This window comes from Melospiza melodia, chromosome 2 (assembly GCF_035770615.1).
Source record: "Melospiza melodia melodia isolate bMelMel2 chromosome 2, bMelMel2.pri, whole genome shotgun sequence".
Lineage (NCBI taxonomy): Eukaryota > Metazoa > Chordata > Aves > Passeriformes > Passerellidae > Melospiza > Melospiza melodia.
This window is the reverse complement of record NC_086195.1, coordinates 60747266-60775202: the sequence shown is the minus strand read 5'-3', so window position 1 is coordinate 60775202 and position 27937 is coordinate 60747266. Positions and strand designations below refer to the sequence as shown.

At 42.9% G+C, this 27937-nt stretch overlaps 1 protein-coding gene across 4 annotated transcripts; it reads left to right on the top strand.

Moving 5' to 3' along the window:
* On the top strand, positions 1-27937 carry B4GALT4 (beta-1,4-galactosyltransferase 4). Of its 4 annotated transcripts, none has more exons than XM_063148367.1 (7): positions 1-133; positions 13296-13775; positions 15377-15609; positions 19047-19234; positions 24310-24432; positions 26778-26882; positions 27317-27937. In XM_063148367.1, the coding sequence occupies exons 2-7, from the start codon at positions 13508-13510 to the stop codon at positions 27456-27458; spliced, it is 1059 nt and encodes a 352-aa protein (XP_063004437.1). In that variant the 5' UTR covers positions 1-133; positions 13296-13507; the 3' UTR covers positions 27459-27937. The 4 variants fall into 4 exon arrangements, with proteins under 4 accessions (XP_063004437.1, XP_063004438.1, XP_063004439.1 ...); XM_063148368.1 differs by lacking the exon at positions 1-133 and adding an exon at positions 169-450; XM_063148369.1 differs by lacking the exon at positions 1-133 and adding an exon at positions 1886-1909.

Sequence of the window (27937 nt, the reverse complement as noted above, 5' to 3'; positions counted from 1 at the left end):
GGCCGCGGCGGGAGCGCGGCCGTGGCACCGGGAGCGTGTCCTGTCCCTGTCCCTGTCCCTGCGGCACCGGGAACCACGCCGGGAGCCTGTCCGTGCCCCTGTGGCCCTGAGGGCAGTGGGAGGCGCGGGCCCCGTAAGTACGAGCTCCGCCTGGGGAGCAGGGGAGCGCGGTGAGGGGCTGCCCGTCCTGAGAGCGAGCGGCAGAACCGCGGGGGCGGGTGTGGAAATAGCGCTGGGGATAACGAGTGCCCGGCCGGCGCTTCGGGTTGGGATCGTTAGCGAAAGGCGAAGGGTGTTGGTTTCATTGCACCTCCTCGGACTTGGAGCATCTGGTCCATGGCCGAAACTGGGTCGTCTTGTGCAGCTCGGGACTTCCAGGGAGTCCGTGTGTGTGTGGGGGGAGCCCCTCATGGAGCATCACAGGCGGGACTTGAGGCGGTGATCGTGCAAGTAAGTCTACCGGGACATAATGTTCATCATAGCATAGCTTCACTGAAATAATTGGCCGTAGTTATATATTTAAAAATTACGTTCTCGGTGGAAGTAGTTACTGTACTCGGGCTCGGGGATTGTAAGTTAGGAGGACGTCTGCAGTGCACTGGTTTTTGCATTTAAGTACAGATTTGGATGGTTTTGTGTTAAAATAAATGTTATTTTCTCCATTTCACACGTGGAGACCGGAGAACAGGCAAGTGATGCTCTTCACTAAACATTTTCTCATTGCCAGGACATAAATGATTCCACTTTCTTCTCCTGATGTTAATTTGGAAGAGCCAGAATAGTGATCAGTGGGCTTGAAAGGAGACTTGGACAAGTTCACAGAAACTGTCATTTGACAAAAATACTCCAGGTGATGATGGAAGCAACTACCTGAAAGGAGGTTGTAGCCAGGTGGGGGTTGGTCTCTTCCCCCAGGAAACCAGTGACAGGACAAGAAGACACAGTCTTAAGCTGTGCCAGGGGAAGTTTAGGTTAGACATTATGAAGAAATCCTTCACAGAAAGAGTGATTGGGCATTGGAATGAGCTGCCAGGGAGGTGGTGGAGTCACTGTCCCTGGAGATGTTTAGAAACAGACTGGTTGTGGCACTTAGTGCCATGATTTAGTTGATAAGGTGGTGTTAGGTCATAGATTGGACTTGATGATCTCAAACGTCTTTTCCAACATAGCTAATTCTGTGATTCTGTGAAATGTGTTTGCAGGTGTTGAGGGGGAGCAGAAGTGGGGGCTACTAGCATGAGTATTCAATCAGGTTTTAGCTCTGAATCATAATATAAATGCTTTTAAAGTAGAGCTCTGATAAGATCTGAAACTTTGCAGGCTTTAGACTTTCACAGCATTTTGGTAGTAACAGTCAAAAAGGAGAAAGTGTGTATTCAGTTGTTACTAACGCTTGCTGGTCTCAAAGAATTAACAATGAATATCTCTCGTGGATTTAACATTTTTTCTACCCCTTCATTTAACAGCTGTGGAAGTTCCCAAGAGACAGCTGAGGCAGCCTAAAAGACAGTTTTCAACAGAGAGGTTTAGAGAAAAGGAAGGTGAAAGTTTGATGTCTTTCAGATAGCTACTATTAAAAGAACCCGGACAAATAAACTTTGTGGTCAATTTGCAGTCCTCAAATATTTACAGTTTTTTCAGTAAAGTTGGTAGCTATGTGAGATGCTTTCTCTAAATAATTTTTTTATTTGCCAACTCAGTGATGATTCTGTAGGTCTGCTGTTGTTAATTACAAACACTGATTAAATTTAGACTATGTAGAAGTGCAACTGTGGGGTTTTGTATTATTCTCTCTCACTGCTCAACTTGGATAATGTTTCATGAACCTTTCTTTAACAGTGTGAAGTATCACCTTTCATCCAAGATAATGTATCTGTGACTGAATTTTCTTGATAAACACTTCCTTTAGGTATGATTGATCTTGCTTTGATTTATGTGGGTATTTCCTTGTCATTTTTGTAAAAGCTTTGTTTCACTTTCACAAATATGTTTCAGTTAGAAATAAGACATTTGCTACTTCAACTTTGGAAAGCTTGAGTTTTTGTTTTTCTCTTTGGTTTGAGCTGGCATGTCCTTCTCTTTTAAATAATATGTAGGAGAAAAATAGAAATTGGAGGGTGTTTGATTGCTGGCTTTCTGTGATATGATCTTAAGTCTAAGTTAGCTTTATGAGTTTGGTGAACTTGGTTTTTGTTAGTTTGAAGGAGGTGTGCCTTGAGATTCTGTAGCCTAGGTGAATGACACAAGAATTTGGTTAAAAACTCTTTTCTTTTTTGCAAATACGTAGTTCAAAAGTCACCTGGCAGGTCTGCTGCTGGGATAGCTGTTTTTTTTTTTGCATCAGAGACTGGAGGCTTTGCCCTGCATACAAATGGGACTTTGCAAATATTGTAAAATGATGGGAGAGTGCTTCCTTCACTTTGTTCTTTATGGGTTCAACATATTTAGGGTGTTTTATAAGTATTTTGTCTTCTGTTTGAAGTGCTTTGGCACGCCTACAAGTAACATGCCTTACAGCTACAACTGTGTCATCTTGGTGTCCTGAGAGCAACAGCTGAGTAAATATTTATTTATCAGGCAGGGAATTGTGGGATAAAGCTATCATGCATTATAATTTAGATAATCCCTTTAAACAGATACAGTGGTGATTATAAATGTGTGCACTTACAAGTAATAGCAATGTGTTTGGCTCTGATGTTGATGGGGCATCATCAGCACTAATCTTGTGCTTCCCCTCAGTCTTCAGTCCTGTAGTTGATTTCTGAACTCTTGCATCTGATTTTGTTCATCAGTGAGAGGGGAAGGGGTAAGACCTGCACAGTAGGTCCAAAAGGTTTAACAATATCCTGACTCTCAGGAGTATATTTTTCAAATTACTTCTGCAAGCATTTGGTTAAAATTTCTTGTTGCAATGTTGTGCTAGTTTTGAGCTCCAAAATGTTGTTCTAGGCCATATCACTTCCAAGGGGTTTGAGTTAGAGCTCTTAAATTGTATGTTTGAAACTTTTCTACTGCATAAAAATCCATCAGCAGATTGGTTGAAAACTGGCATAGGTGTAAATTGTGTTTTAACATGGAAGAAGTCCTGTACACTTAATAGCTTAACAAAGTCATGCTGTCTGTACAGCTTTTTGATGGATGTTTTTGCAGTAGGCCCTGAGAATTGATAATCCTTATTCAGATAAGACTGCAAAAATAACAAAAAAGTAAATCTGTTCATGCCTAAGGAAGCTTTACCTGGAATGTCTTTGATACAGTTCTCATGCTGAAGCACTTTCATGAGAAATAAAAAATGTTCTTCATAAGAAAAATATAATTTTTAGTTATGCTTTCATAATACATGTTCAACTCTATTAATTGTCTGTTTGTTTTTTTTTTTACAACTTTGTTCATAGATACACATAGACTGAAAATTATAAATGTATTAAGTAGCCACGGGCCTACACTACTTCTGTATTGCTGTAGCTATCTGTGGTTGACACTTTCATTTAAAAACATGTATTGTGAAGCTGAAATAAGAATATTTGATATTGTAATATAATGGTTTTCTCAGATGTTATTTTACTCTGCAGGAGGGAATTGAGTGAGAAATTTAACCAGGAATGTGTTGAAGTGTTTTTGTAAAGGCCTCTGACATCTGTCATTTATACTGACTGATGCCACTCCAGCAAGGCCACAGCTGCCAGAAAAAGATAGAGTATTGCTGACTTGAGTGGTGACCTGAGCATTCCATTACACATGAGGTTCCTGTGTTCACAGAGATCTGTGTGATCACGTGTTTTTTCAGGATAGTCCACTCATTTTGGACGGGAAGGTGTTTTTAAAAAGTGCAGTATTCCTTAAATGTTTCAGTGGTAAGCATTAGGGAGCGATGGGCTGTGCCAGAACTCTCTGCTGCATCCTTCACTCCGTCGCTTTGGCTGGGCTTGGGCTGACAGTGCCGTGTCTTACAGTGAGCTCAGTGCCTCAGCTGTACTTGTCTAACAAGAGGGGCCATTCATAAATGTGATTCTTGGCCTGGAGACGCTAGATTGCATTTCCTAGCCTAGCACCAGGGTTCACTGTGCCTCAGGAAAGTGAAAACTGTGCTGCAGGATTGGAGTAGCACCCACTCGTTTGCTGTGGCTGGGGAGAACTCTCTCACCTGAGGGTGCAGTTGTCAGTCTCATGTTGTAGCAGGAGATGCCTTGAAAGGAGCTGTAGCCTGGGGCATCCTGGCCTGGATCAGCAACAGTGTGTCCAGCAGGATTAAAGTAGTGATTGTCCCCCTGTACTCAGCACTGGTGAGGCCACACCTTGAGTCCTGTGTCCATTTCTCGGCCCCTCACTACAGGAAGGACATTGAGGTGCTGAAACAAGTCTGGACAAGGGCAGCAGAAGTGGTGAAGGGCCTGGAGCAAAAGTCCTGTGAGGAGCAGCTGAGGGAGCTGGGGTTGTTTAGCCAGGAGAAAAGAAAACTCAGGAGAGACCTGACCTCTCTTTAGAATTACCTGAAAGGGTCGGTCTCTTCTCCCAAGTAGCAATCAACAGGACAAGAGGAAATAGCCTCAAGCTGCACCAGGGGAGGCTCAGATTGGATATTGGGAAACATTTCTTTATGGAAAGGATTGTCAAGCCCTGGAGCAAGCTGCCTTTTGAAGTGATTGAGTCACTGTTTCTGGAAGTATTCCCAAGTCATGTAGATGTGGTGCTTAGGGACATGGTTTAGTGGTGGGCTTGGCAATGCTGGGTTAGCAGGTGAACTCAATGATCATGGAGGTTTTTTCCAACCTAGATGATTCTATAATTCTGTGACCTGCATTCCTTGTCCCCCTGCACTGTTGTGGGTTGGGGAGTGGATAAGGTGGGAATGAATGATTGAAGTTGAGCCTGGGAAGAAGGAAGTGGAGGGGAAGTGTACTTTTTGCCTCTCACCATCCTACTCAATTTTTAATTGACAACAAATTAATTTTCCCCAGGTTGAGTCTGCCTTGTCAGTTGTAAGTGACCTCTGAGTCGTTACCTCCCCCTCTTCTGTTCCAGAGTGGTAAAATGAGAGTCTAGCAGGCAGAAAATCAGGAACACACGTTCAAAGGACAATGGACTTCACATATACCAGTGCTTAGGGACTGCTGCATTTGTCTGATGCATTCCCAGTGGAGACAGTTGCTCAGCTTATTGATCATAAACCAGAGCAGGCTGGAACATGGGAATAGCACTCCTTGTTCAGGTAATGTTGTGAGTGGAAGAACAATGGTCTCCCTGTTAGGGATATGGAAGATAATGAGACACTTCTATTTTCTTATCTGTCCTACATGTCAGAGTTAAAAATGTATGGAAAGTTCTTTCTCAGTGCTCTTTTGCTATGAGGTTCTCTTTTTATGTACTGGATTTATTGTATTTATCTGCCAAACCTTTCCTCATTTACATCATTGCCATCGCTTCTTTGGTGATGTCCACACCCCTGGAGACAGTAAGTTGTGTAAGCTAAAATATCCAGGCTATTCCCCTGGTTTCAGCAGGGATAGAGTTAATTTTCTTCCTAGAAGCTGGTACAGGGGTGTGTTTTTTGTTTAGTATGAGAATTAAGTTGATAACACAGGAATGTTTTGGTTGTTGCTGAGGCGTGTTTTCCCCAAGTCATGGACTTCTTAGTTTCCCATGTTCTGCCAGTGAAAATGCTGGAGTGGCACAAGAATTTGTGAGGGCACAGCTGAGCCAAAATGGCCAAAGGAATATTCCATACCAAAGGACATCATGCTCAGTGTATCACCTGAGGGGTGGCTGGCCAGGGACAGCTGCTCAGGGTCTGGCTGGGCATTGGTGAGCAACTGCATCATGTCTGTTGTATATTCTAATTCTCATTATTGCCACAGTTATTCTAATTATTATTTTCTTCCTTTTATGTCCTATTAAACAGTTTTTATCTCAGCCTGTGAGTTTTCTCACTTCTACTTTTCTGATTCTCTCCCTGCTCCCACTGTTGGTGCAGAGTTGAGGGAGTGGCTGTGTGGTGTTGAGTTGCCAGCTGGGGTTAAACCACAGCAGCTATTTCCTGGTGTGTTAAGTATTCTTTTATCTTTTTTTTTTTTTTGGTTTGTAATTCAGGGAGCTGGAGCTGCCAATACCTTTGTTCTTTATATTGAGTATCAAGCAGTTATCAAGGAATAAAGGGTGTGGAGTCAGCACATCTGTGTATCTCTTTGTTTTCTTGACATAACTGGAGTATTTAGCTGGCAGTGGCTGTTACTGTAATCAGGCCCCACAAGAGCAACTTGGTCTGTTTCTTTTTGACTCATACCTCTTTAAAATTGCCTGGTTCCAGGCAGTTTGTAGAATGTTACCTGTCGTTGCCTGGAAATATCTGTTATCATTCTCCTAAAATAACCATTCCCAGTCAACTGAAAGCTGAACTACTGTTTTTCTGCTGGTTGTCATATCAGTTTTTCTGACATTTTTCAGTGGGAAGTGTAGACAAAGGATTACAGAAGGTTGCTAGAAATTCTGCTTGCTTCCTAATCCAGCTAGCTCTGTGTTTTCATGAGAGCTTGTGCTGGTGCAGAGAAATTCTAGTTTGGGGACTGGACCAGAGAGAAAGATGAGATGGTGACATTTGAGACGCAGACTGGTTTGGCTTTGTGATTGATCAGTTTAAACATGCGCTAGTGCTAAAGGTTCTTTCTGCACTACTGAGAGTCTGAAATGAGGAAGCTTTCCCCTGAAATTCTTGTGCAGTCCTGAAAATAGAGAAGACCTTTGTGGCACAGAGGAGGTGCCACTGACTGGGGAAGCCTTGAAATACCTTCCTGCTTGGAATGCATGTGTTGCCCAAAGAGTTCAAACAGGTTTGAGTTGCAAGAAATCTAACACTTGTCATGAGGCTGTACCTACACTTTCTCTCCCATCCTTCTCTGCAATCCACCTTACCCATGTACCCTGTGTCTACTCAGGTCGTTGCAGTGCTGCATCCCTGGTAGTCTGAGGGAGCCCCAGATGGGTGAGATGACAAAGTGACACCTCTGTTCTGATCCAGCTGATTCTCTGGGGTTGCTGGAGGAGTTTTACGGGTCAGAGTGGTGGAAAAAGCAACAGGGAAGGACAACCTAGTAATAGGAAGTTGCTTTCCATGAAAAAGGTCAGTGAGCCAGGCTGTTTGCATAAAGTAGATGCTTGCATAAAGTAGAGTAGGGACTGCCATCAATGGGTCTGTTTAGTTGATAACAGAGAGGAGTGTAGTGGGAGCACTGGGACTTCTCCTCAGATATGGACAAGAGAATGGGCAGCTTGATGTGTGTAAGAAGAATGACATCTCTTAGTGTCTGAAATCTCCAAATGGAAAAGATGCCAAAAGGGCCCTGGTAGATTGTGGTTTGCTTTTAGGAGCAAAGGCTTGAGCCTTTGTTTCCAATGGGAGGGTTTGTTGTGGGAATTATTTCTGAGCAGTATTGCTTCTGTCCCGGTATGCCTGAGTGCCAGTGTGCTGGTTCTGCTGTGCCAAGAGGAAAGGAGGGAGGCTGGCTGCCGTCCCTGCTCGTTCATGAGCTGAGGGAGGAGCATGTGGGACAGCATCGCGGAGCCTCTTTGGCCTGAGGAAAAGTGGGATGTGTTGGCTCCTTTTTTTTTTTTTTTCTTTTTCCTTTTAAATTTTTTTTTCCCATCCTGTGATATTGAGCTGATTCTTTCCTGCAGCCTGTGAGAGGTAACAGAGGTGTCTTTATGGTGTGGGATTTCCTGGATAAAAAGTATCTGATGCTTGTGAAGTGCTCTCCGTAGTTTTTGGAGTGAGTGTTCGACAGAAAGGAGCGATGTGGCAGCAGCAGTGAGTGGTTTAATGTGTTTTCTTTATTTGGCTTGAAATTCTGAGACGTGGAAAGAGAATTTGTTTGAGGATTTGATTTATATTTTTTATTGTTTGTTTTTCTTTTGAAGTAGCATCATTTCTCAGTGCAGTTGGTGGCTTTTAAATAGGAAGAGGTAATAGGATTATGAAAGTGTTGCGTAAAAGAGGTGTTAAAAGCTATTGGTTTAACTGCCCTAATAAGAAACTAATCTGTTGAAAAGAAGGAAATGCCTGTGAAAGGAGCCGGTATAGACTCTTGTAAAACTTGAACACTTGAACTATCCTGCATAGAAAAGCTGATGCTGTACAGTGATCTTTCTACCTTGCCAGTTGTCAGGAATTTTAATTCCTTCTTGGTGGATATCGTGAAGAAGACTGCTACACTTCCTGATGTACCCGGAGCTAACCCATTGCTGCTTTTGATTCTGGCCTAGATAAAATAACAAATAATTGTCTGTTTAGTGCAGAGCTGATTAAATGCAGTCCCAGGGAACTCTTTCATGCTTCATTTCCTGCTTGAACTTATTACAGTTTTTAGAGTTAGGTTGAAGTGAATGCTCATTGCTGCTGAACCTGTTCTGCTGCCTTTGGAATTTGTGCATGAGCTTGAGGAGCTTGCAGGGGCTTCTAGAAAATCCTCTGTGGGAAATCTGTCCTTACTCGACCATGTGAAACAGGTAATCAAAGTTGGTTTGTGTAAATTAAAAATTAATTTTCCTTTTGTCAGATGAAAATATATTTCACTCCTATAGGGTAAATAGTTTTAAATGTGAACATATGAAAAGTAAAATTTAGGCATCATGTTCTCACTGATTGTTTATACTGTTAAGCATAACTTTTTTTGGATAAGTACTCTAGGCTTTAGCATAATCATCACAATGACAGTTTTAATCTAAAAATGTATCAGGGAAAAATCACGGTTTGGAACATAATGAGTTTTTATCAACTCCAGTTACTTACCAAATTTTGTTCATAAGGTTATTTTCCTTCACATATATCTAGATCAAGGCTATCAGTTCTCAGTCTTCTGGCTGATACTGACTTTGTCTAGGAATTCTGCATTGGTGAAAAAGAACAGCCTTTAGTCCAGTACTCCTGGGCACTTCTGAGCTTGGTAGTGCTACTGCCTCCAATCAGGAGGCAAATGCACAGGCTGACCCTGCAGCCCTTACATGGGGAACCAGCTTGTACATGTGTTGCTTGCTCATTCTGTGCTTACACAGTGTGTCATACTCCAATGCATGTGTGTTTCTGCTGGGAAAACCCTGGGTGAATATGGATGGGCTCTGGTCATCCTAGTTTGCTTCAGAAGTCTTGTCCATGCTGGAACCTTGCTTACTGTTTTGTACTACCTGGATGGAAAAGGGCAAGTTAGGGCTTTGTGTTTGTGCCATCACGCTCAAAGATGAGAACTGAACGCCCCTGTTCCTGGAGGAGTCATACAGCTCCGTGTCCTGCATGGGTTCCTGCAGATAAATATCTTATGAGCAGTGCCAGGAACCTTCCAACAAGGAAGCAGGGTTTGGAGTGTGATTCAAAACACATTGCAGCCTATAGAACTTGGCTTGTCAGACAAGCTGCAGAGCACAGAGACAGTTGTTGGTACAGATGTGGTTTGGGGAAGGCAGAACACTCACTATTTTTGTGCCTCAACATGATTAGGGAGCTATTTGGAATTGTGTTACAGCATCTGTCTAGATACAAGTATAGCTGCATGTAGATGGAGACCTTTCACCTTTTCCATCAATTTTAGAATTCTGACTTATGCCACATTTGCATAAATGTGGCTTTTTATACATTTTGAAATGGGTACTGTGGTGGTTTTGACCTTGTGGTCTGAAGGGCCATTCCCTTCTAGCCAGCTGTAACTTTCTAAACTAGCTTTGGTTATGCTTCACTGAGATTTTTTTTTACAAGAAAGTTGCACTTTGTTTCCTATGAAAGTTTCTTTGGTCTGTTTTATGAAGGTCACACACAGCTAGAGTCAGGTTTCAGAGCTATGAGAAGAGTTTAGCTGCACCACAAGTGTTCTCCCACCCACGTTTAAGGGTTGGTCACCCTGAATTATGGAGTGCAGGAGAAAAAAGAACCATGTTTCCAGCTTCTGAGATACTATTGTTTCTAGCAAGATTTGTTCAGTATTGAATTTTTGCTTGCACATGGTATAATGTATGACTAGGTGGCCTTTTCTCACCACCACCCCTAACCAATGTATCAGCCATAATCCAGGGATATCAAAGATGAAAAGATGTGCTTTATTAACTATATAGGGAACAAAAGAAAGATGGGAAGTTGATCAGTGGGATGGGGGACTTGGTTGTTCAGGATGTGGGAAGGACTTAGCTACTGGATATTCCTTCTGCCTTAGTTGTTACTGAGTTGTTACTGTCAAGACTATTAAGGCTGGAGTAGGTTTTGCATTACTATTCTAATCAGTATTTGATTAAGACTATTCCATTAATAACGATTTCATGTTATGTATTATAACTCTGCCTTTTTACTACTTCTCCAAGTATGGCTTTTTAGCAGCAGGCCCTGAGCCTAACTTTTTCTTTAACGAGGTCCGAGCTCTGGTCTTTTTGACTCTGGGTTAGCTGCCTGACTTGGCAACCAAGGTACTTTAGGCTTGCTGGTGAAAAATGACCTTTTTAACTGAAAAGTCCTTAGTGTGAAATGGTAACACAACACCCTCCAGAGGTGCAATGGCCAAGGTTTTTTTTTTTTTTGTTTCTCGGACAGGCACGTTCTTATTGAGGCTTAACTTCTTGCTTGTCCTTTTATTCTCATTGTCTTCTTAAGTTCCCAAGTTCTCAGTATCTGGCAGGAGTCATACAAGTGACAACTCTTCACTTCTTCATTCATAAGGGTACAGTTCTTCCTTCTCTATTGATAGAATCAGGTTTGCCTTTCTGCGCACATGCCATTCTCATGTTTCAGGGGAAAAAAGCCAGGCAAACAACCTTTTAAACTCTGAAGTAATGATGGAAGGTAAATTGGTGTGTCAATTGACTCAACTGTGTTTTTCCATTTCAAATACCAAAATCCTTTGTGTGTCTGCATTTTGAAATAAGCGCTGTATTCTCTGTAGATAACACAAAAAAACCAAACTGTAGGTTTCTGAAACATGAATTATTGCCCCTCTGCGTGAGAGTTGTGATGAGCTGAAGGTGACTAATGGTTGTGATCGTGTGTGCATATCTATGCTGCCCTGCTCAAGTATATTTTAAGCAGGAGCAGCATTCTGTTGCTGCCATAGAAGCCAGTGGAGATGTGAGTTTAGTTATTATGGGAAATTTTTCACACTGACAGTAGAATAGTGTGAAGATTTATCAGAGACAAGTAACATGAACTCCTAGTAGCAACTACTTCTAGAATCTTGCAGAGCTGACAAAGGAAATTCATATGTGTGAGATTTGAATTTGGAGTGGAGGAGAGTAGAAATAAGGTTGGTGCAGTAAGTTCATAGTTTATGCCCATAATTTTAACAGCCTAGTACCTTAGCAATTTTACACCTGCATGTTCTTCCTGATATTTTAACAAAACCAACAAAATATTTCAGAATCCACTTCTTCTGATTAATACTGACTGCCTCCTGTTTATTCTTTATGTGTTTTCCCACAGATAGTTAGTTAATTTTTAACTTTATTTATGAACAAAATAATTTCTTATGGGGGACAGCCCATTTGCACTAATCTGAGTACCACAGCCTGTTTGCACTAATCTGAGTACCAGTGGTGAGAAACTGTTTTAACTCTTTTTAGAGATTGTAGTCAATTTCTGGGAAAGTGGGAAGCTGTGAATATAATAATCACCTTTTGATAGTTGTTCACTGCATGTAAAGTTCAGTTTTTTTAACTTTCATGCTGACCTTTAATTAATTAATGATTAATCTGGGGTGCACTTGGATTGGGTGATGGAGAAGGAAATTCTCTCCTTGTGAGACCTTTGGTTTATTTTGGAGGAAACTACACCCTTTGGAGGAAGTGCTTCACCTGATGAATACTGTATAGTAGCTGAAAGGCAGCAATTTAGATTATTCTATAGAATAATCTAAATAATAAGAATTCTATAGAAACTTGTAGAGTTTAGATAAGGAAATTCTAAGGTCTTTGATTTATTAATTACAGACTATTATCACCCATGTGGTCCACACTGCTCTCAGGTGATTCATAGAGCTTATCACTGATTTCCTGTGAGCAACAGTTTCAGGGTGTAAACTGGTGAGGAAGAGTGGACATTTTGTCTTTTATTGGAGTCCCTTTACTTGGAGCATTGCTATGTGTTTCATGTGAATGGGGAGAGCAGGTTGGCTGTTCCATGAAGTGCCTGCCAGGAAGGACAGCAGCTGGTAATTCCCAGTGAACCCAAAAAGTTTGGGAGTTCATCTTGGTCGTCCTGGGTCAGGGTCCCACTGATCAGCAAAATTCTCTAGAAGACACCAGGCCTAAACTAGTGGAAATGTGGAGTTACTGCACTCCTTGTGCCTGTGGATCTCTCTCCAGGGTCTCATGTACTTTAGAGGCTGGTATAAAATAACCTTTTCCATGTTTTTATGTTTCTTCTCTTTGATCTAGCCTGTTTCATGCGCATTGTCTTTAATCATTGCCTTTGCTTCACTTAGCCTCAATCCTTGTTCTTCTCAGAGGCTGCAGTTTTCTTGTGTGTTTTCTATATCAGAGCTCTCTTTCACTAAAATTTCATTCTTTCTTTGCTATGAAATGATAATAGCAGCCAAAAGAAGTAGAGTGGTAGCTATAGTATGATGGCAGTGAAAGGCTGTATGAAAATGGAGCCCTTGAAAGAGGGCAGGAGGGGGGATAAAGGATTGGCTCCTCACAGACATAACACCTTTGAAAAACTGAACCTTTCTCTTAAAAAGCAGGAAGACTTTCCTCCTTCAAGTGTATGAGAGGAGGAATACTGAACAAAGATCCAAAAGGTGGTACTGACATGCAGCAGATAAAGACCAATGATTTCTGATACCAGTCAGTGTTGTTTCACACTGCATTGTGCAGAGCAACATAACATCAATAATACTGTCTTTCAGAAGAAAACAGTTCATTTCTGCAAAGATTCATGTGCTTTTCATTTCAGATGGGCTTTACTCATAGCCAGCAGAATCTCTTGCTTTGCAGCTGTTGTTAATTTTGGTAGGAACAGAAGTAATAAAACCTGTGTATTGCCAGACACTGTACACGCACATAACATGGGATAGTGGTTGCACTTTCTGATCTGAAAAAAAAGAAAGATTGAGAGAGAAGAACAAAACAGGAAAGTGATTTGCATAAAATCATGCAGCTGGTTTATGACTGAACTAAGACCAAAGATCATGGTCTTGGTTTCTGACCAGTTGATCGTACTCGCTGTTCCTTTTGTGTATTGTCATAACCTATGTTCATGGAATCTGTGAGGGTGTAGCAGTGGAGGTGGTAGAAACTTATTTTCTCCTTCCTTTTTTCTTTTTTTTGTGGTCCAGGTTAAAGTCATATTTTGTGACATTTGAAGAGGAAACAATACTATGGCTCCATGAATTTCAAAACTGCAGGAAGTGTGGCAGCCCTCCCTACCTCCAGCTTTACTTCCCTACTGTGATGTTCTTACTGGGACCTGTGGTTTCATCCCTGCAGGATATGCAGTGACCTGCTTCATCATCAGAGGAGAAGAAGCTGTTTGTGGATTGGGGAAGCCATGGCCTTGGGCTGGAATGTTTTTAACCTCTTCTATAAGTTCAAAGTATTGGTGCTTGTCACTTTATTTGTGATGGTGCTATGGACCACATTCAGTTACTTAGTGGATACCAGACAGGAAATTCCTAAAGCTAAGAGCATGATGGAGTTTTTCTGGAAGGTAACTCGCCTGGAGCACAGTCAAAAGGAAGAGAAGATTGAATCCACTGCAGATGCTCCCATGGTGGAGTCATTTCAGGATTCCTGCCCAGCTCTGTCTCCATACCTGCGTAAGTGATGCTGTTTTCCTCTCCTCTCTGACATCTTCATCCACTGCAATGCTGCTGACTTCCCAGCCATATTCCAGCTGGATTCCTTTCCTGTGAAACCAATACAACCAGTTGCAGGAAGCACTGCTGGGTGAGGGACTGTCTTGTGGCACCCAGTGCCCTTGCTGGGTCTGGCTGGGAGAGCAGCTGGTGCTGGGCTCTGCATTTGTTGATGAAACAGAGCACACCAGTGACACACCAGTAACTTGCTGACTGTGAACAGTGTTTGCACTCTGCTGAGGCTTTGTCTCTGTCAGTCCTGGCCCCCTAAAATCCAGTGGGATGGGCAGGAGGCTGGGAGTGAACACAGCTCAGACTGCTGATCCCAGCTGACTGCAGGGGTATTCCATAGCCTGTGACTGTGCCATTCATCATGCTCAGCAGTAAAAGCTTGGGGAAAGGAAGAAGGAGGGATGTTCATGGTGGCAGCATTTGTCCTCCCAACAGCTGCTGTATGTGCTGAAGCCCTTCCCTGGATGTGGCCAATGCTGCCCGCCAATGGGGATTAATGAAGAAATTTTTCTTTTTCCCTTGCTTACACATGCATCTTTTTATTTTTTAAAAAATTAATTTTTTAAAAAATTAAATTATTTTTGTCTTAACCACAAGTGTTTTCATCTTTCCTCAGTTTTTTGCCATTTTATTATTTAAATATACTTTTTTGCGTCTGTATTAACAATTTAAGGACTTCATAACACTGTTGGAGTTGGTGCTAATTATGATGAAGGTTCAAATGGGTGATTGTTTTCCTGGTTTGGGCATTTTTATTATTATACTTTTTTCTTGGCTTGGTACTGCCAGCAGCACCAGGCTCCTGCTTTGCATCATTATCGTGTCATTTTCTTCATTATCAGTATCATGTCATTATCCTCTTTCTCTTCCTTATTGTGAACCTGATTAGGGATTTGTTTGGGAAGCTAGATTCTTCCTTCTTCCCTGATGTAGTACATAAACCTTTGTCTCCCTGCACACCCTGACCCCAAGACACATTTGATTCAGCAAATGCAGCAATGACTGCAGCCATCACAGTTGCCTGTATCATACTTTTTCATGGGCTTGCTGAGTTCAGAGGAGCTGGGATTACAGCTCAGTGCAAGAGAAGGGATAAAAATTTCATTTGGCTACAGAAAGCTTCGGTGTACTTTATCTTATTAATTTATAGCCTTAAGCCTGTTGTGCTTTTTTTTGTGCTTTAGATACTGATGACTTCTTACAGCCACAGTCCTGTGTTTCTTTCCATTTCTTCTCCTTTGCTTTGCTCTGGCAGAATTCCTGCCCAATTCTTCTACAGTAGCTTAGATCTTCTCTTGGGTTTTTAAAAAATATTTTTTATTTTATTGCCACTACTTCACAGTCACTTTAAGCAACTAACATGCTTGACATCCTCTCCTTCCACTGCCTGCATAGAATCCTTGTAGTGCTACTTTTCTCTTGGAAGGGCAGGGAAGCCAGTTGGGGCTTGAACCTGGATTTCTTACACTGGTTACACAGTGCCTCATAACGTGACTGGGCCAGCCACAGCCTGAAACAACTCAGGAAAGGTTCTTGTGCTTCTCTTACAGGAGGTGCCAGCAAACTCTCCTTCAAACCATCTGTTACACTGGAAGAGGTGCAAAAGGAGAACCCTCAGGTAGCCAAGGGCAGGTACCACCCTGTGGAGTGCTCAGCCCTGCAGCACGTGGCCATCCTTATCCCTCACCGCCACCGGGAGAAGCATCTGCTGTACCTCCTGCAGCACCTGCACCCCTTCCTGCAAAGGCAGCAGCTGGATTATGGCATCTATGTCATCCACCAGGTGAGGCAGCTGTGCAGAGCTGCTTGGGTGAGGGTGGTGGCTGTGCCCTGCAGCCTGAGGAGGGGCTTCTGCTGCCCCTGCTGTCTGACACCAGTCCTCCAAGCCTGCTCCCAACAATTCTGCTTGCTGAGGGATGCAACACTGCCTGCAGCCACTGCTGGTGACATTCCTGGATCTCAGGGCTGGGGAGTATTGGCAGTGTCTCTAACTGGTGTTAATTTCTCAGTCTGAGTAACTTGGTGTTTCTGAGTTAGCATGCAGGGTAAGCATCTTTTGCACTGCTAATGCAAGTGACTTCTCTTGCAGTATCCACACACGTAACTAGGCTGGCCTGTCTGTCTTCACATTTGGAGTCATTTGGATAGAAGGCCCCAGTTTGTCTGTAGCCCTTCCCTCCCATCAGGCTCTTGTGCTTAGTAAGTTGTGTGTACTGTGGTTTTATTTTTGCTTTCTCAAACTAAACATGACAGCTGCTGCTTGTACCTGCTTTGTTTGCCCAGCAAGTGCAGTGGGAAGTAGCTGTCATGGAAGAGCACTTGGTTCCTGAAAGATTTACTAATTTCTTGATTTACATTTTTTCTAGCAAGGCTGTTCCAGTGGCTAAAATTAAGCAGACCCGTGCCGCATTGTCTTTCATCAAGGTGCTTATGTTCTAATTGCATGTGCTAAAAGCATTATATATTTCTCTTTTGTAATATGTTGTCTTTTTCTTGATCATCTGTTATGTTTGCTTTCTTTTACTGTTGTTTACTTGCATGTTCTGCTTTGGCTCCAAAAAGTCATTTGAGACAGTTGAAGAAAAAGGTGATCATAAATTAATACAGTTTCTCTTCCCTCCTGATTAAAGAGCCTAGAGTCAATTAATCAGTATGAGACAGTGCTTTCTAGGTGAAAGCTTCCACTCTTAGCTTCTGCTCAGCTGAATGTCTCAGCAGAAGAGCAATAAAAGTTGTGGCATGATATTTTTACTTGGAATGAATTGTTCTTTCATTGTTTAGAGTCATCATGTGGCCTCTAGAGTGGAAAAATGAGGGCTTTTTTTCTGCATTAATATGTACTATAATCATACATTTACTGCCTCATTCTAGCAGGAAGCAGTGGTTAGCAATAAATTACTGGGAGAATGGGCATATCTTTTTAATTTATTGAAATATGTGAAGTGGAGAACTGCTGTTGTCCTGTTAGCAATAAGTAATACAAAAGTATGGAATTTTTGTCTGATGAGCACAGCTGTGTCAAGTCTGAACTTGTTCTATCAGAGATTGTGCTTGGAAGGTTGAAGCTTTCACATAGCTCTTCCATGTAGATAGGCATGCCCAAAGACTGGAAAGTGGGTCTAACAAAACTCTACTGGGGCAAATCCATTTTCTCTCTTGATTTGTGATGTCAGAAGTTGTTCTAAATCTCTTTTGAGGAACGACAATACACACTCTACTTTGGAGGTAGATTAACTGGGCCTTTTGTATTTTTTTTCTGTGAGCCACTGGAGGGCTTACTCCAGATTTCTTCTCTATGGGCTGCTTTTAACATCTCTAAAGTTGTGCTCCTCTAAATGTGTGTATACATGAGTGCTGCACTCCAAACAAGGTGAGTTTGTAATCCTTAAAGGGTGAGTTATTTCTTTCCCAGCATAAGTTTGTCCTGTGGTCAGTGTTATTCTTCCATAGAAACAAAGGCAGACAACTCTGTCCTTGACAAAAGATGAGTAAATTTTGCTGTTAGTTCAGTATATGGTCTGACATGGCAAACTGCCCTTCCTGGAAAGCCATGTCAGCTGGCATTTGGCTGTTGTGGTGGCTTGCACTGATAAGAACAGCACTTAAGCAGATGGAAGAGGCTCTCCTGAACTAAGCTGGGTTTGATACTCCACACAAATTATGTTCTCCAAATGTACCTTACCAGACATCTGGTTTGTTCTGTTCACTCAAAAACCTATGTTTTCATCCTCAGGAGGAGGCTGTCTCATGGGTATTTTTATATATGGGACTTTTTAAGGAAAAAAAACCACACCAAAAAACCCCCCATTCAGAAATTTGACATCTTGATTTTGGGTAAATTGTATCTAAACTTGTTAGTGGAAAATTTCCCTCCAGAGGATGGATGCAGTTGATTATCCAACTTGTAATTTCTCAGAATGGGCACTGTATTGTATTTTTCAGACTGCAGGTATGGAGTCATAAATCTTCATTCTGGGGCAGATGGTTGTTTTAGTGAACAAATTCTACTTTAGAGCAAAGTGTTACTTTTTAGAACAATAAAACATGCTTTGTATACAACAGCTTTTTTCTACAGCTCACCTTCTCTCAGCCTGGTGAGGCCAGCTTCTTTTTCATTTTCCATTGGCCCTCTTTCTGTCCAGGCACCTTTGAGAAAATTTGCTAGAATTCCAAGCAGTTTCTCTTGAAAACTTTTTTTTATTATTCTTTCAAGTACACAGGTTCCTTGCTCAGGAAAATGACTGTCCTGTCTGTGTCTGGGAGGGCTGGGGTTGGCCCTCTGGCTCCCAAGTGGGAACTTGAGGTAAATCCCCACTTTGTCCTCAGGAGCAGAAAGCCTTCTGCAGACTGGTACAGTGTGCAGCCAGGTAAAAAATGAAAATAGCAAGATAAGCACATGTCTTGCTCCAAACTGAATGTTGACATGATAAGCTTACAAAATTGCCAGGTGTCTGTGGATATACTTGCACCTCAGCAGTGAAGAATTAGAGTTTTGAAAAGTGAATACTAAGTAACTTACAGCAAAAGCAAACGATGAAGAGAAGTTAAAAGGTGAAGCTCTGTGCTAGGAGCACATCCCCTGCAACAGCATCATCAGGCTATAGGTGGGAGGTAAAAATGAAGAGACCTGCTTTTCACTCCCACTCTGCCACTTACGTGTGAGCTGAGGAAATACAGGGAGCTCTTTCAGCATTGCTGTCCTCCAAGCTGAGGGGACAGGCATTAATAGTTCATGGCAAGGGCTCTGACATCTAGAGACTAATTAGCATGGGATTAACATGGGGATTTGGTTTGGTTTTGCTTTTCTTAAAAAGAACTTCCATGAGCCTTACTGACACAGTTGTATGGAACACCAGTTTCTAGACTGTACTGGTACCTCTTCTGTTCTGGAGCCTGAGGGTAGCTCCAGGACTGGGACAGAAGGGTGGTTGAGCCATGGAGCAATCACACTTGTGGTGCCCAGCTCAGCACAGGCTTTCCTGGCCCTGGCTGGGTGTGGTTGTGAGGGATGGAGGCTGGAGAAACACTTTGCACTGTTGGCCACTCCAGTGCTGTGCCCAGTGTGAAGGGGCACCCTGTGCAGTTACTGCTCCTGAGGTGCTGGAAAAGCCACACGGGTGTGGTTGCAACCATGCAATCAGAACAAGTGCCCAGGAGCAGCTCTGGTTCAAAAGCTGTGGCACCTTCTTCAGAGTTGTTTTTTCCCATTCTTTTCCACAGGCTGGCAACACCAAATTTAATCGAGCCAAACTGCTGAATGTAGGATACCTAGAGGCCCTAAAGGAAGCAAACTGGGATTGTTTCATTTTCCATGATGTGGATCTGGTGCCAGAAAATGACTTTAACATTTACATGTGTGACACACAACCAAAGCACCTTGTAGTTGGCAGGAACAATACTGGATACAGGTAGGAAACCAGGAATATGGAAAGAATACCAACAGGGAAATGCCATGTTACTGATAATGTTCCTCTTCTGACGGAGCTGTGTGCTGGTATCTACCCTTCCTCATGACACAAGGTTTCTGGTGGTAACACTTCACCTCTCTGGGGTACAGAACTGGACAGACACCTCTGCAGTCAGCCCTGTGGTCACCTGCACAAATGATGATTGTCATTGTTTTGGTTTCTGGAGTTGAATTAAGGGGCATTTTGAGAGGAAAGCAATGTGCCCGAGGTTGTGCAGAGACCTTCTTGCAAAACCAGATACACATTTGCAAGTTTCCTGATCCTGTGATTTGAAGGTGTGATCTTACTGTAACAGAACTTGCTGCTCACTTCTGCTGTTGAAGAGGTAATGTCTGATACTGAGAGCTCAAGTGGGGGAATTTGCCAAGGCATAGGGCTGTCCTTTAATTATTTGACTGAACAGTGTATAACTCAGGATCATTCTGATTTTTAAATGAGTCCCCTAGGTGCTCATGTGATATAAATAGTTCAAGGTGAAAAGTCAAGTTCAGTCTACCTCAGAGAGAAAAGGCTCCTGAGCTTGGTGAATTTAATGACCAAACATGTTCTCATTGAACTTGTTTCTTTCAAGATTCATTCATGTCACATCACTCTAAATATTGATTAGAAGTGGGCTTTTCAAAAGCTGATCTCACAGTACTTTGAAGTAAAGCTCTGCTTTGCTTCTGCATTTCCTTTGTTAAATATATGAGAATGAGGTGGGATGTGCCAATACTGACACAGAATAATATTCATGTTCCAGTCATATAGTGAAAACTGGAACAAGTACATACGTATTAGGCTTGTGACAGGCTTTTGGAGCACTTGCAGAGCCTTGCAGAGTATTCCACTGGAATGCTGGTGGCTTGAATTTGATAATTCAACTTGAATTGATAAGTAATACTTCTTCTGTGTCACTGCCTGTGTTTATGCATCCATGAAGTGGGGTTAATAACACTCTGCTTCCAATGCATGTCTGAAGGAATTCAGATTCTGAGCTCAAGAATGATACTTGAACTGAGCTGATACCACAGGTTGATACCAATCCTAGTTGGGTGACCTCAGTGTTTTGCTGCAGCTGAGGTGAGCATACTGAGACATTGCCCAGATAAGGTAGAGAAAACTGAACCCATCCATGGTCTGTATTAACACAAATTGTCTTGGGCAGAAATGTGGGTTGGTTTGTGTTTTGTGGGACTTTTTAATGTTGGTTTTGGGGTGTTTTTTAGGGTAGTGGTTTTTTTTTTTTTTTTTTTTTTTTTTTTTTGTCTGGTTTTTGGTTTTGGGGTTTTATTAATTTCCTGATCTGGGGTGGGGGGAATTATTTTTCTTCCAGGGGGGTATATTCTATTGTGATGCAGTCTGCAGTAATCTCAGCAGCCATGTGCCTTTGGAGATCCAGTGCTTTATCTTTAGCTACATAAACTACAGCTCAGTTTTGGATTCTTTTAGACAGAAGACATATATATAAGTTTTGAAGATAAGGTTGGGAAAACTCTTCTATTTTAATTAAGGTTTTTCCTTGAGACCAGCACAACATCTTTTCCTCCTGACCATTCCTATTATTTGTGTTCTTCAGTCCAATTTTAAGAATTCCAAAGGAACTGATGTTCTCTTGTCCTCAGGGAAGGGTAGTTACGGGGGCTGTTAGAGAGATGCATTTTTGCAGGTGATGTCAGCTGGGAGCAAGTTATGCCTGGGCTCTGTCAGATCTGTGCTGCCTGAGGAGGGTTGAGTGGGCAGCATTGTCCTGGTTACAGATCACAGAATGGATGGGGTTGGAAGAGACCTCTGGGAATCATCCAGTCCAACCCCTCTGCCAAGGCAGGGTCAGCTAGAGCAGGTGACACAAGAACTCGCCCAGGTGGGTTTGGAATGTCTCCAGAGAGGGAGAGTCCACAGCCTTCCTAAGCAGCCTGTTCTAGTGCTCTGCCACCCTCCATGGAAAGAAGTTCTTCCTCATGTTGAGGTGAAACTTTCTGTGTTGTAGTTTATGGCCTTGCCATCCTGTCAGTGGAAACCATTCAAGGGTCTGGCACCACCCCCTTGGCACATCTGACACTTTGCAGATATTTATTTGCATTGATGAAATCGTCTCTCGGTCTTCTCTTCTCCAGATTAAGCAGGCCCAGCTCCCGTAGCCTCTTCTTATAAGAGAGATGCTCCTCATCATCCTTGTGGCTTCTGCTACACCCTCTCCAGCAGTTCCTTGTCTTTCTTGAGCTGTGGAGCCCAGAGCTCTCCAGATGTGGCCTCTCTAGGGCTGAGCAGGGGAGGAGAATCCTCCCCTTGTCCTACTGGCCCCACTTCTGCCAGTGCACCCCAGCTCTGGCTCCTTTGGTGTCTCCTCTGTGTGGTGGTGTTCACAGGGGTCCCAGGAAGAGGGAAGAGACAAAGATCTGCCTCCATGTTTCAGAAGGCTTGATTTATTATTTTATGATATGTATTATATTAAAACTATACTAAAAGAATAGAAGAAAGGATTTCATCAGAAGGCTAGCAAGGATTAGAATAAGACTGGAATGATAATAAAATCTCGTGACTGTCAGACAGTCTGAGACAGCTGGACTGTGATTGGCCATTAATTAGAAACAACCGCATGAGACCAATCACAGATGCACCTGTTGCATTCCACAGCAGCAGTTAATTATTGTTTACATTTTGTTCCTGAGGCCTCTCAGCTTCTCAGGAGAAAAAATCCTAAGGAAAGGATTTTCATAGAATGTGTCTGTGACACCTCTGCAGTGGTGCAGGGGAATTACGGGGTGAATAAGCGAGCACTGGGGTGTATATGGGTGTGTGCCTGGGAAGCAGTTCCCAAATGGTCAGGCTGCTGGAATGGGATGTGGCCTTGTAGGTGACTGTCCTGAAAGCAGGGCTGGGAAGGGCTCTGCCTGCTGTTCCTGTTTATGGGACCACCTTGCTGTCCATTCCATTTGTTTACTGCATTCCTCTGGAGTATCCATAGCAGAAGTCTCAAGGTAGTAATGTGTAATTAAAACTTGATGGAACTTCTCTACTGTGGCTTCTCTCTTCTGGGGAGGTGATAAAGGAGAGAGAACAAATCTGTTCACAAGTCAGGCCTGACCAACCTGATAGCCTTCTCTGATTTGCCTAGCTTGGAGGAGGGTGCAGTAGTGGATAATGGTTATCTTAGGTAGGCTTTCAGCACTGTCTCCCATAATGGCCCCAGTGACCAAGTGATGAAGTATGGACTGGTAAGTGGACAGTGAGAGGGCCTAAAACTGCCAGAACTGCTGGGCTCAAAGGGTTCTTATCAATAGAGCAAAGTCCAGGTGGAGGCCAGTCACTAGTGGTTTACAGCAGACCTTTATAGTGGGGCTGGTACTAGTTAGAGTCTTCATCATAACCTGGAAGATGCAGCAGATTGCACCCTCAGCAGGTTTTCAGAGCACAGAAATCTCACAGGGCTGGTTTGTGTGGCAGGGCCTTTGTCAGGCTGGAGAATGTAGCCTGCAGGAATCTGAACAGAGAAGTTCAACAAAGGGAAATGCAGTGTGCTGCACCTGGAGAGAAGTAACTCCGTGCACCAGTAGCTGCTGGGGGCCAACTGTCTGGAAAGCAGCTTTACCATAAAGGACCTTGGGCCAGCAGGGTGCCCTTGTGACAAAGGTCAGTGGCATCTTGAGGTGGAATTATCAGCAGGTTTTGGGGAGGTGATTGTTTCTTTCTACCTCAGCATCATGGAGATGATACCTGGAGTACTGTGCCCAGTTCTGGGACACACTGGAGCAAGTCCAGAGGAGAGCCTGAGAACGAGATTAAGAGAATGCAGCATCTGACATGTGAGGGAGGCTGAGAGTGCTGGGGCTGAGAGAGAAGGCAGAGGGGGATCTTGGAAATGTGTATACATACCTGATGGAAGGGAGTAAAGACAGACTGGAGCCAGATACAGGGTTCCCATACAAATTGCCGAGTCTCCATCCTTGGAGATGCTCAGAATCTGACTGAACATGTTCCTCAGCAAGTTGCTCTAGTAAACCCTGCTCTGAGCAGAGGGGTTGGATTATGGGATCTCCAGGGGTCCCTTTGTACACAAAATTCACAATTTCTCTGTGATGTACACAATTCCTCTGTGATGCTGTGAGCAAAAATCAGCCAGGAAAAGTAGTCTTGAGGGAGGTTGTGTTGTGAGGGTCTTGTGTTGATTTATTTTCTCCTTTGGTGTTTTTTAAATTACATTGATGGTAAGCCAGAAATAATAATAAGCATTGTCTAGCATGTCTAATGCCATAATGTGTACTTTCCAGCCCTGGCAATTTGTTCATCTGTTTAGATTCACATACATGTACAAATGCAATCTGTAGCCATGTGCCATCACCTCTGAATGGGCTGGGGTAGGATAATAGAGGCTGTGTTGTAATGTTCCCTTCAGGGCCAAGACAGAGAGCATCATAGAAAGCAATTAGCAGAATGGCCTAAGCAGGCAAATAAACATGATATGTAAACATCTTGTGAAAGTAGATGCATTTTTCAGGATGAGGAATGTAAAAGTTAGAAATTAATCTCCTTTAGAGCTGAGACCCATTGCATTGGGTTACTAAGTAACTTGCACTGTACCTTATCTTGGAATTTTTATGGCACAGTAGCACATATGCCCTTGCCTGTGAACTGATTTCTTTCCGAAAGAAAGTTTTTCAGATTGAGCTCTAAGATAATCAGTGGCTCACTGTTGTTATTGCAGAGCTTCCACTATATTAGTGCATAGCTGTGTTGCTGTTCTATACCTGAGAGTCTCTGAAATGAAGCACCTGCTTGGCTGGCACTGGAATTGTAAAGAGAGAGAAGCTTCTGAATAAGACTCTCTTCTCTCAGTTGGAGAGGTAATTTTTTCTGGCCTAAAGCAACTCATCATCTTTTTGTGAAAAGAGAAAGAGAACAGGACCAGCTTTTAAGGATCTGTGCACCCTTAACTCTGTGAAAGACAAGTCTAGACCTGGAGTTATCCGGGTGATGTTTTCATTGTTGATAGAATTTGACTTTTAATTTTTCATTCTCTCTTCTTGTACATCTAGGTTACGGTACCGGGGATATTTTGGAGGTGTTACTGCTCTTACAAGAGATCAGTTTTCCAAAGTGAATGGATTCTCTAACAACTACTGGGGTTGGGGTGGAGAAGATGATGACCTTCGAATCAGGTAAACAATGAGGAACTAGTTTTTAAGAAATTTTAGAAGTTGGCCCAACTTTGCACTAAGCCTCCAAGAGCAAAACACCCCAGGGGCGTTCATTCAGAACAGGACTGAACAGTATTGCAGTGGAGATGTGAAGTCCAAGATGCAGTTCTGTGAGCATTTCCTCTTTGCAAGGGTTAGGTGTGTCCAATGCCTAATCCTCTTCCTCGTGGCACTTTTGGCTGCGTGTGGGTTAAGTTCTTTGGTTGGTCTGCTTTGGTTTTGTTTCAGACATGCAGTATTTGTATTCTTGCTTGGAAATTGATTATAATTGAAGTCTGGAGTGTGGTTTGCCAGAGATGCACAAATGTATGGAGTTCCAGTGCTTTGCTAGAATGTGGGAGTGTTTTGGTGGGACTGGGTGTTTTGCATTCATTGACTACTGGATTTAATCCGAGTAGGGCTTAGTTTGTATTTGTGTGGTGTTGATTATAGTGAAGACAGCAAATAACTTGAATTTTAGAAAGGCTACATATACATGCATATGCCCTTTGCTCTTGTGAAAACTCATTTGCAGATGTGCCTGTCAATGCAGGAGAAACCTGTTGTCTGGAGAGGTTTAGTGGGACAAAGAAGTCTACCAAACTTTTATGTTGAACTTTTGCTCTTTGCCTAGGAATAAACCTCTAATCCTGCACTGCTATTAGTAAATAGAGAAAAAACCACAAGCAAACAGCAGATAAGAACCCACTACTCTACAAGCTCTGCTGGCAGAGCCTATCAGTTTGTAACTCGGTTTATTATACTCTGTCATTTTTAAGTTCTTATCCTTTTCAGTTGCTTAAATTTGCAAACACTTTGGGGACATAAAATTTATATCTCTGGTGATGTTATGTAAATATAGAGGGGATTAAGTATGTTAGAAGTTAGGAACTTGCAAATGAAAAGTGTTTCTCGGTGTCAGTTCAGCAGATTGGTCAGCTCTACCTGAAGAAATTGGAAAGGTCTGCTGCAGGTATGGGTTTCTGTCCCTTAACCACAACTGTTTTTTCTTTCTTACTCCTGGCTAGATGCACCAACTTCTCTGTGACCTCCTGGGAGCTGACTTTTATAGTTCAGGGAGTGGCTTGATGCTATTTTATTCCCTGGCTTCCCATGGGTAATAGTTCTTTCAGATATTCCCTTGGGCAGCAGAGAAGCAGCAGGACAGCAGGATTTACTGTGGGTCTCTATGATCTTTGCAAGGGGTTGGAAACAAGTGATGTTTTTGTGCGGCACATTGTAACTTTGCACTATTGAGGTCTTGGTGGGGAAACCAAGTCCCGACCCAGTGTGTGCTCTGCAGCCGGACTTGGCTTGTGCCTTGGGCTGGCCTGGTGACCGAGTTTGCAGGGCTAAGTAATGGCAAGCTTGCTGTCTGGTGGGCTGTTGTGCAGAGATCCTTGGAGCCTTCCCGAGGGAAGTCAGCAGATGGCAGCATCCCTTCGGTGCTCGGGACTCTCACATTCTCCTGATCTGCCTCTGGAACAGAGGTGATAGTCTCTTTTGGGCCCCCTCCTAAGGTGTGTATCTCAGAGAGATTCTTCAGATCATTTGTTGTAGTTGTTTGATAATTTAGTTCTACAAAGTCATGGAAATCTGCAAGGGGCTCAGTTTTTTCAAATCTTGGTTTCCTATTTTTCTTTCAGCTGATGAGTGACTAGCAAAAGGTGGACTATTCCTTAATTCCCTTGTCATAAAGTTTTTTTCTGCTGTCAGGGCAAAGCTGTGCTCCAAAGATATGTGTAAGGTCAGAAACTCCAACTAAGCAACTGATGTCAGACATTTAAAACCATGCATAGGGCTCAGTGCTTCTGGCATTGTTCTCAGAGAAATTTGCCTAATGTGAACAAATAAAAGTTTTGCAGCTGTCTGACAGCTACTAAAAAAGAAAACAAGCTTTTAATTTATTTTTGGAGAACTATCAAGTATAAGGGTTTTATTGCAGGGGTTAAGATGGACTTGTTGCAGAACATGTGGAAACTTGCTACAGGGCAGTGCAGAGTAGTCCAGTCAATATTGATATAAATGTACTCTGTTTTATAATGTCTGCTTAAAGCTCTACATCTCTATTGTAAGTAGTTACCTGCTTCTGTTCAAAAGAAAGGTGTATCTGTCACCCCCCCAGACCTCTTCTCCAGGAATGCAACTCTGAGCCTCATTTCTCTGGCAAAATGGGTTGTGGAAGAGATGCAGATTAGCTCTTACAACTCTGTATTTGCTTCCACAGCATCTACAAGAGATGGAGTCTCCAACTGTTGGGTTTTCTTCATTAACAGCTGGTTTAGAGGTGTTGTGTTCCTCACAACACTTTTTATTGCTTCTTGCAGGGTTGAGATGCAGAAGATGAAAGTGGTGAGGCCGCCTGCTGATGTGGCCAGGTACACGATGATCTTCCACAACCGTGACCATGGTAACGAGGAGAATCGAGAGAGGTGGGTCAGGAGCAGGTTTCTGCCTTGCACTGTCATGGTCTGTGGCTGAGCCAGGCACCTGGGGGACAAGGTCTTTGCTCCAGGCCAAACAGGCTTCTTGTGGTACCCAGAGGCTCTGGGGGACACCCCTGTGACAACACTGTTCACAGCTGTCAGCTGTTTCCTCTACATGAGATCTTCCTAGAACTGACTGGGTGGTGTTCCATAGAAACTTCCAAAATTACACTTCCATAGGTATGATTATAGCAAGATTTCAGAGATTGAGCCAAAGGATTTTTCTCCCCATATGTGATTGTGCTGAAAACAGGAACAACTTTGTATTTCTAGCAGATAAAAAGCCGTAGCTTTGCTTCCAAATTTACTACCATTGGGAAAGAGACCAAAACTCCTCTCCTGTGCTTGTCAGTGAAGGTTTTTCTCCTCTTTGTCCTCAGGATGAAGCTCCTCCGTCAGGTCTCTAGAACATGGAAGACAGACGGGCTGAATTCCTGTTCCTATCAACTGCTCTCTGTGGAACACAACCCACTTTACATCAACATCACAGTGGACTTCAGTGTGCAGCCCAAGGTCTCATAGGGGCCAGCACTTCCCAGGTTATGGGAAATGGCAACAGATCTCCTTTGTGGCTGCTGTTAGAGCAGATGACTTCCAGCACCTGCTTGGGAGAGTCCTTCAGTAGCACAGGAGTAAGTAAAGTGCTCCTTCACAGCATCTCATTGGGTGGTTGAGAGTTTCCTTTTGTGAGGACTGGAGTTACAGACTGACCCAAGGGACAGTTCCTCGTGTTCTTCTATGCACTTTTTGCTGGGACATTAGAAAACGTGTCCTTGTTTGGGCTGGTCCAAGGACTTGAACCAAGTCTCTGAAAAAATATTTGGTTTTGCAACTCTTTCTAAAATTATTTTTGGTCACAGTAATTCTTCAAGAACTACAAACTTGATGAGAAAAGTTAATTTTTTTTGGCCTAAGGAAAAACTGCTTATGTGTGAGAGAAGAGCAGTAATGGTAATGGGTAAAGAGATGTTACAAATTTCTCAATAAATGCAGTCCGCTGA

What these genes read in the sequence shown, in the direction of transcription:
- B4GALT4 (XM_063148367.1), top strand. Translation starts at nt 13,508, where the DNA reads ATGGCCTTGGGCTGGAATGTTTTTAACCTCTTCTATAAGTTCAAAGTA. An exon ending in AGGAACAATACTGGATACAG is followed by an intron (nt 19,235 to 24,309) that starts GTAGGAAACCAG and finishes TTGTACATCTAG; the next exon opens with GTTACGGTACCGGGGATATT. An exon ending in AACGAGGAGAATCGAGAGAG is followed by an intron (nt 26,883 to 27,316) that starts GTGGGTCAGGAG and finishes CTTTGTCCTCAG; the next exon opens with GATGAAGCTCCTCCGTCAGG.